General features: G+C 40.1%; 1 protein-coding gene across 2 annotated transcripts; it reads right to left on the bottom strand.

Moving 5' to 3' along the window:
• Positions 1-970: 970 nt before the first annotated feature.
• LOC103652812 (uncharacterized) lies at positions 971-4,196 on the bottom strand. Of its 2 annotated transcripts, XM_008679788.2 has the most exons (3): positions 3,681-4,141; positions 2,776-2,877; positions 971-1,352 (listed from the first exon to the last, which is right to left on the bottom strand). In XM_008679788.2, the coding sequence occupies exons 1-3, from the start codon at positions 4,122-4,124 to the stop codon at positions 1,173-1,175; spliced, it is 726 nt and encodes a 241-aa protein (XP_008678010.1). In that variant the 5' UTR covers positions 4,125-4,141; the 3' UTR covers positions 971-1,172. The 2 variants fall into 2 exon arrangements, with proteins under 2 accessions (XP_008678010.1, XP_020408045.1); XM_020552456.2 differs by lacking the exon at positions 2,776-2,877 and having other exon boundaries at positions 3,681-4,196.
• Positions 4,197-8,775: the final 4,579 nt, after the last annotated feature.

Below are 8,775 nucleotides of genomic sequence, written 5' to 3'. Positions count from 1 at the left end.
AGCCACGGACTCCTGCGCGATCCCGAGCGGTCTGCGTGGGGGGAAGAAGACTGATCCGACAGGATGGCCCCACCATGCAGTGACCGAACACCAGAGCGCAGGAGGGCGAGTGAGAACCCTTGGACGACCGACGCGTGGGCCCGCCCGGCAGAGAGGCACCCGCGCGACCGGCACAGGGTGATCGAACCGGGCGGAGACGGGTGAGCAGGAGAGGTGGTGGGCCGGAAGGTGGGGAACTCGGCCCAAACCAAAGTTGTTCATTCTCTTTTCCCCTTTTTTTATTTTGCTTTATTTTGAATTCCCTTTTCTAAATTCAAACTTGCTATCTGAATTTAAAAATTGATTTCCAGACTGCACATGTAAATAAAATAAAATAGGATTTCTATTTGAATAGGGTACATTTATATTTTCACTTCTTTTTGTAGCTTATACTCCTTCCCCTTTATTCTTTTCATTTTCTATATTTTTTTATTCTATTTGAAGTTTATAATTTCACACAAGATTCAAATTTAGGATTTGAGTTCAAATGCACATATAAAAATTCAGCATGAAATGCAATTATATTTTTATATTAAATACTTTATTTATTCGAGAATGTCTCCAATATGCAACATATACACACATTGTTTGTAGTCAAATTAAAAGTATATTCAAAAGTTCATATTCATCTATTTTGATAGAAAAGATTTTCTAATGCATAATCTTTTATTAATAGTTTGTTTAACTAATTCTTCATGGTTTACTATGGCAGTCATTCATATTGGACCTTTTATTTAACCACTTGTTTCAAAACATAACTATTTTTTTTTACTTTAGAATTTTTTTTCTAAATTACCCAAAATAATATTTTGGGGTGTTACAGATATGTTAAGTCCATTTTCAAGATTAAGCATGAGACAGCTAGTGGACCAAGAATATGAATGACTGCTGATGAATGAACAAGAAAAAAAATTATCCTAGAAGATCTATGAGACAAATTCCAAGGTTATTTCAAGGCGGATATCATAAAAAAAATACCACCTGCCTTTTGCTTTTGCACCAACTTCAATCTGTACTTACCAGCTAAAGAATTAACGCATCAATGTTTGCCCATTGTTCATGCTTGCAAAAACAAAAGGCACATTCTGAAAATTTTTCTTTGTCAATACAGGCCTTGCTCAGGTATTTGGGCTTCATGACGGAGGCGCATTCTGGTTTCCTTCCAGTCCGGATGGCTGCTGCATCCTCAGGAGGTGATGGAGACCGGCGACAACGTGCTGCCGGCTGGTTGGTACTCCAGTCTTCGCTAGAGCTCTACCGTGCTTGTCCAGGAGCACGAAGCAAGGGACGTATCTGATATCATAATGCAGAAGCTGCAAGCGGTTAAAAAACAAATTGACTGTCAGAATATTGAATTTTCATTTCAGTTTTTACATAAATGATATATGCTTGGAGCAGTGGTATGATGCTCCGGTGCAGAGTTGCAGATGTACATTCAAGAAATAATAAGGTCATAATCCAAACTAGGCTGGTAAACAAGGACTGTCATTTTATGGCAGCAGAAGCACAACCCACAGTGCTTATTGGTTGTTCTATGTGGATTAGCTTCAATCATCAAGAACTATTATGATGCTGAAACCTGTGGTCGCTTCAGCACCTTAACGCGATAATATAAATTCTAACTGCCTCAGCTCATCCGAATGGGAAATTTCGTAATTTTAAACTTGGCATTTGCCAATACCTGTAAAAGGAAGAGATATCAGCCTATAGCTTACGTGCACAGTTAATACACAGTCGCACAAGTCCATGTTTTAAAAAACTAGCAGCCCCACCAGAACTATCACATATCCGTACACATGCAAAATTGTCAGAGCAGGTTTTCCATCAACCCTCAAGTAAACCTATGTTGAGCTCTCTATTCACATTCTTCTTCTAAAATGTAAACTAACCTATTGGCCAATTAAAAACGATAGTACTCATTCTACTCTGAATCATAATTTACTTTGGCTTTGTATTAAGCCAAATTTCACTAGCTTTGACAGTTTTTTTTTTTCGAAAAATGTATCAACACCTACAATTTCGAATAAGAGTTATATCAAAATATATTTCATGAATAATTTAATGAAACTAATTTGATGTTGTAGATGTTAGTACATTTTTCTATAAACTTAGTCAGAGTAAAATAGTTTGACTTAGGACAAAGACAAAGTAAACAATAATTTGAGAACAGAGGAAGTACTTATGCATGGACACCAATTGACGACTGTATCATAATCAATTAATTACTTGAACAGTTAAGTAAACCGTATGCATCAGCAACAACTGATATAATGCTCCATTAGTGAACTGGTGAAGAAAGTAGATATCGCACCGAAGTCCCTGGTTGTAACTTAACACCCTTGATGGCCAGGCATGATGCAATTCAACAAATCACTGCTTCCATCACCAAGGATGAATGTTCAACCATCTGACATATTCACATATCTTCAACCAGTCATACTAATGTGGAACCAATGCCCACTTGATGTCACCACCGTTGGCGTTGGTCTGGCAAACCTTTAGAAATCATATCTACTCGTGGAACTAAGTAATAAGAGTGATAGCATATATACCGTATGAAGCTCCTTCTCACCCTTTCATTGTTGTGCAAAGTAATTAAATACTAAGGTGACAATCTTCACAATGTCCAAGAATCAAAACAAACGCCTGGGTATTTTCATGGGAAAAAAATTTGGTGCAGACCAGATGCAGACCAGAATGTTTGCAGCCCCCCACAAAAAAGAATATAGACCTTACCTGTAGGTCCATCAGATAATGTTTTAGTTGTGTTATTGCTGCTATGGGTGGGTCTATCTTCCTTTTTGTGAGGGACTGCAAACATTCTTGTTTGTAGATGACCTGCACCAAATTTTTTTTCCATTTTCATGGCATTGTCCCTCAAGCTGCGCAAGTCACATAACTGAATGCAATGTTTGGTCTAAATGGTGTGATGACCGAACTTAAGTTTTCAAACTGACACTGTACGAGGTAAATAAGACAAATGAAACATGATAACCTTGCGCCTCGTTTGGATCCTTGGAATTCAATTTCATTCTAATAATCGTGATTTAGACATAAATCAATTAAGCTAATATGATTTTTATAGAAAGTATTTGTATATTATTGCTAACCATATGAGAGAGATATTTATGTGCTACATTTCTATCATAGGGGACTAAGTTGAAGAGCGTGTTATAAGTTGCAGAGTAGAAACATAGACTAGTGATATATAAAATCAATTTCAACTCTCTCATCCTATGAATTTGAGTCTTATATCTAAACTTTGGAAAGTGGTAAAATGTCAAATTCCAAACAAATAGCATACTTTATCAAGTAGATTCCAATTTCTTTAAAATGGAGGGATCCAAACACCCCTTAAAAGAAAAGGGGAGGATCATTTACCATGGAACCTACTGATTTTCTAATCATCAATTTCTCATCATCAAAGTGCAACATAGCATCTAGTCATCATAAATTGATCAGAACATGACCAATATGGCTAAATTACCATAGCAAAGGCAATTAACAGAAGAAGACCTATGTGGCTAAATCACTATTGCAAAGGTTTATCTTTCCTCTGTAGAGAACAGAGCACCCAAATCGGCATCACAAATCTGACAAATTGTCTGAATTTTCCCAGAAGATGGCAAGGGGCGACATACCTCGGGGAGCCACCGGTCGTCCTCGGCGTCAGCGAGCACGAAACTGGCGGAGCCACTGGCACCGTCTTGGAGCTCGCGAACGAGGCCCTGCAAAGAGGCGCACAGGCGGCAGCGCGGGGAGTAGAACTCCAGCACCGTGGCGGGCCTCCCGCTCGCGAGCGATGCCGCCAGGGCGCGCTGTTCAGCGTCCCCGCGGTCCACCTCCACCACCGCGGCACCCGTGCGCCTCTGAACGCCCCTTACTCCTCCGCTGGGAGAAGAGGCGGGGGAGGGGATGTCGCCGGCGATGAGGAGGCCCTGCGCGAGGGTGCGGATGGACTTGAAGAGCCAGGGGAGCTCGAGGTCGCCGCAGGGGCTGGGGCTGGAGCTCGCCGATGGGATAGGATTAGGGCCCCACGGCCATTTGAAGCAGACGAGGGGAGGAGGCTTGCCGGCGGCGCCCATCTCCGGTGGATGGCCGAGGGGGGGGGGGGGGGGGGGGGGGGTGTCAACGGACTGGCGGAGGGAAGATGTGAGGCGCACGGCCATTTTGTTTTAGTTTTTTTTGTTGTTGCAGAAGTCACTGGCACAAGGGCCGTAAGTGACTGATGTTGGGCCATCTGTTAGTGGCGCAGCAAAGCCCAGACATTCAAGAGGAGGACATTGGCCCACATCTCACTTCGGGTCTGTTACAGGCCTCAATATCTTATGGGCTCGGGTACGTACTTGTTTAGCAGTGTTGATTGGATTGGGCTTCCAGGTTTCCTTCTGTAGCCCGCGTCTTCTCACGGTTCGATGGAGCTTTTGAGCCTTCATTTTCCCGCCTAACCACCTTTGTTTAATTATTTGCAAGAGTAAAGTTCAAATCCCGCGCCGGGTTTCTTCAACAAGTTCTTTTTTAGAAAAAGGGAATATATAATTCCGCCGCATGAAGTTGTCTAACATATATCGACTAAGAAAGGTAGTCCCAACAGCAGCAACATAACAAGGATAATCCCAAGTCCCAACAGCACAAACATAACATGTTAATCCAAGGCAGAGACAAAACACAAGCTACTAAAATGTGATCCTGCTAGAAAAGTTCCATCCATTGGAAGCGAAAATCTGCATCATGGTCGTTTCAAGCAGACGACATCCAGTTTTATTTGTGGTTTGTCTTCTCCCTTTAGCATTATTGCCCACTCCCTCATCCGGTACGTTCTTCTGAAGACTACATGCAAAGGAGTAGGCACTTGTGCACTGTTAAAAATAATATCATTTCTACATAACCAAATTGTCCAGTAAAAGACACAAGTTCCGAACCAAATCTTGTTCCTAAGGTTCCCATCTACCCCTTCCATCCACCTTCCAAACATATGTTGTATGCTTCTAGGTGGTAAGATATTAAAGGAGACATGAACACACAGCCATACACATCTAGCAATATAGCAATAAAAAAGGTGTTGAATGAATTCATCTAAAATACATGCAACACACTTTAAACTTCCTTTCCATTGCTTTTTTTGCTAGGTTGTCTTTGGTAAGGACTATGTTCTTGATAAGATACCATATAAAAACCTTTATCTTTAGAGGAATCCTAAGTTTCTATATAGGATGTCTTCTAGGTGTAATATGCGGCATTATAAGAGTTGGATACATTGACCAAACCATGAACCGACCATGCTGATGTAGAGACCACTCGAATGTGTCTCTCTTATTAGTTAGTTGAGTATTCATAACCATGGTTGTAAGTTGCTACTACATTTGCAAACTTTTTATTTGGCCACCACTGTTTTCTGAAAACTTTTTATCTTCCAAATTGTTACCACTACATTTGCAAAAACCCTCTTAACAGCTAAGAGGAGAAAAAGTATTTATTCCAAAGGGGAGAATGATTTCAGGGGGACCTTTTATTTGGCCAAAGGAGAAGTATTTTGAAAAAGGGGGAGCATCTTCCAAAATTGAAAATGTTTTTTTGAAAAATTCTATTCTTATACCTCAGGACAATTGCAAAATAATTTGAAAAGACTTTTCCAAAAGATTTGCAAAAAAACAAGCTAAGTGGTGCAAATGTGGTCCAAAATTTTAACTATATCAAAACATTCATATGTACTTAGAACTGATTTCACTTCAGTAATTTATGCACTCTTGTCAAAATTGCAAACTAATTACATTTCTGCACTTTATACTTGCTTTGGTTTGTGTTGGCATCAATCACTAAAAATGGGGATATTGAAAGGGAAATGACCTTTACCATTTTCTCTAAATTGATTTTGATTATTGATGACCATTACAACCTAATGGACTAACCAGTTTGCCTAGTTGATTGATTCTCAGGTGCATAAGTCCAACCATCTCAATTCTAAATCGACTGTCCGGAATACCGTAGATTATTCTAAACAGGAGAGCTTTTTGGAGAATTCACCTATGCGCGTATCGTCCGGGCTCTTCTGGCGGACTGTCCGCGACACCTCAGTGAGCCTCAAATAGGAACTATGCAAATCTCAAGACTTCTACCACGGACTGTTCGAAGGAGAGAAGAGTAGCGTCCGAGACCAAGCGCGGAGCGTTCGGACCTTAGGCACAGACCGTCCACCCATTGGAATCTAGATAAACCTGAAAGTGCTAGATTCAGTAAAATTCATTTTAGCATCCCCACAGACCATCTGGGGTGCACGCCCAGACCGTGCGCAACTGCTTTATCTAACATTTGACGACACATTTAATGCACTTATAGCTGTTGATATAGCCATTACTGCTGACCGTTGTGATTTCAGTCGTTGATGTGTGTAGGAGCGGATCGTCCGGGCTAGGAGCGCGGACCGTCCGTGGTTGGCAGAAAGTGGGCAATGGCTAGGAAGTGGTTGGTGGCTATAAATATAACCCCAACCACCTCCATTCACTCCATCCAGCATTCCATTCATCCTCATACAATACAAGAGCAAGCACTTCATCCCAAGACACATTGAAAGCTCCCAAGCTTCTCCAAGTGCCATAATTGTGACTAGTTATCGTTAGTGATTTGTGACTTGGAAAGTCTTGAGAGAGTGTGATCTTATGTTTTTCTTGTTGCTTGGCTTTCTTGACCGTGCTTTCTTCATCTCCTTCTAAACTCTCAAGTGACTTATAAAGCTAGCAAGAGACACATAATTCTATGGTGATCCTTAAGGGTCTAAGTGACCCTCGAGATTAAGAAGAAGCATGCAACCGGTCTAATTAAGTGACCGTTTGAGAGAGAGAAAGGGTTGAAAGAGACTCGACCTACGTGGTCTCCTCAACGAGGAGTAGGTTCTTCAGAATTGAACCTCGAGAAACAAATCGTCATGTTCATTTGTGTTGATCTTTACCTTGTGATTTGATTCTTTCTCTCCCCTCTCTCTAAAGTGCTCTTGCTTATTCTTTTGAGTTAGCTTCCAAAGTAAATCTGCACATTGATTGAGCAACTCGTGGCAAGAAGAACCATCTTCTGCACTCCGATTTCATTATTACTCTTTCTAATGCTAACTTCGGGTGAAGTTCATGTTCAAAATTTATAATTTTCAGGTTTTGTCTATTCACCCCTCTAGGTGACTTTCAGTTTGGATAGAAGGGAGATAAGAGTTTTCTCGTTTACTGTAACAAGAAATACTGCCAAATTCTACTCCTATATCACTAGTTCTTGCTACATAGATATTTTATTTAGATATTTGGATCTGTGTTTTTTCTATTATGTGTTGGCATGTTTTTGAAACCAATGGATACATGGACTACTTAAATGCCTTTTTCAAATTGTTCACTTTGTTTCTAAGAATACAGAGTTATAAATACCAATATGCGCTATATATGGGTTATTCACTCTGTTTTTACAAATACAGAGTTATAAATACTAGTTATAAATATAGTTGTACCATTCACTTTGTTTTTAATCCAACTCTACACTTATACACAACTATATATGGTGAGAAGAAAATATTTAATTGCTGCTGCAAAACCTTGGATAGAGTAGTTGCCCTTTTTAGCACGTGGGTCACAAAAACTTGTGTAAACTCCCTTCTAAGAGGAACATCTCTCACCTTGGTGGTAAGTGTTTATCCGGAGTCCTTGGGACACTCGGACAGATCCTGTTAAGTTGTTTGGTGCACATGCATAGCCGTCTGAGGTCTTTGAGACAAGGACAGGTGCATGTGGGCCCAATAACTTGGGAGGTTCTACGACACTTGAGATTAAGAAGAAGCACGCAACCGTTCTAATTAAGTGACCATTTGAGAGAGTGAAAGGGTTGAAAGAGACCCGACCTACGTGGTCTCCTCAACGAGAAGTAGGTTCTTTGGAAATCGGAACTGAACCTCGAGAAACAAATCGTCGTGTTCATTTGTGTTTCTCCATCAACATGAGTACTGCACCTAAGACCTGCAGTGTGTTTCGATTTGGATTTTGCAGGAAACAACCTATATTGTAGGAAAGCAATCATGTTATTTATGTGTAGTTGGCATGCTCTGATATATAGCAAAAGAGGAGCAACTAAATCTCCTTTTACAACATTCTTATTTTGTGAGAAAATTAGATGACATGCTGGTCATGGTACCATATTTTGCATATAACCAATTAACTGATATGTCTGGGCATCTAGTCCTAGAACACTTAAACTCTAGATAAATATATATACAATACTTGTTTACCCAACGGTTTGGATCTGTGTTTTTTCTATTATGTGTTGGCATGTTTTTTAAATCAATGGATACATGGACTACTTAAATGCCTTTTTCAAATTGTTCACTTTGTTTCTAAAAATACAGAGTTATAAATACCAATATGCGCTATATATGGCTTCTTCACTCTGTTTTTTACAAATACAGAGTTATAAATACCAGTTATAAATAAAGTTGTACTATTCACTCTGTGTTTAATCCAACTCTACACTTATACACAACTCTATATGATGGGAAGAAAATATTTAACTGATGCTGCAGAACCTTGGGTCATGTTGGTTTTTTTTGTTATGACTCATCTAAAAATATAGAACATTTGAAGGATGTAGTATTACCTTGTTCGTTGGCCATACAATGGGCATAAAAAGGGCATCTCCATACTCTCTACACCTAAGTATGGTCGTGGTAGAGTAGTTTTCCTTTTTAGCACGCGAGTCACAAAAACTTGT

This window comes from Zea mays, chromosome 4 (genome assembly GCF_902167145.1).
Source record: "Zea mays cultivar B73 chromosome 4, Zm-B73-REFERENCE-NAM-5.0, whole genome shotgun sequence".
NCBI lineage: Eukaryota > Viridiplantae > Streptophyta > Magnoliopsida > Poales > Poaceae > Zea > Zea mays.
Note: the sequence above shows the minus strand (reverse complement) of the source record. Positions and strands in the feature narration are given on the sequence as shown.

Coding starts and splice junctions, on each gene's coding strand:
- LOC103652812 (XM_008679788.2), bottom strand. CDS start 4,124: ATGGGCGCCGCCGGCAAGCCTCCTCCCCTCGTCTGCTTCAAATGGCCG. Junction 2,878..3,680: donor ACGACCGGTGGCTCCCCGAG/GTATGTCGCCCC, acceptor AATTTGGTGCAG/GTCATCTACAAACAAGAATG. Junction 1,353..2,775: donor ATTATCTGATGGACCTACAG/GTAAGGTCTATA, acceptor AACCGCTTGCAG/CTTCTGCATTATGATATCAG.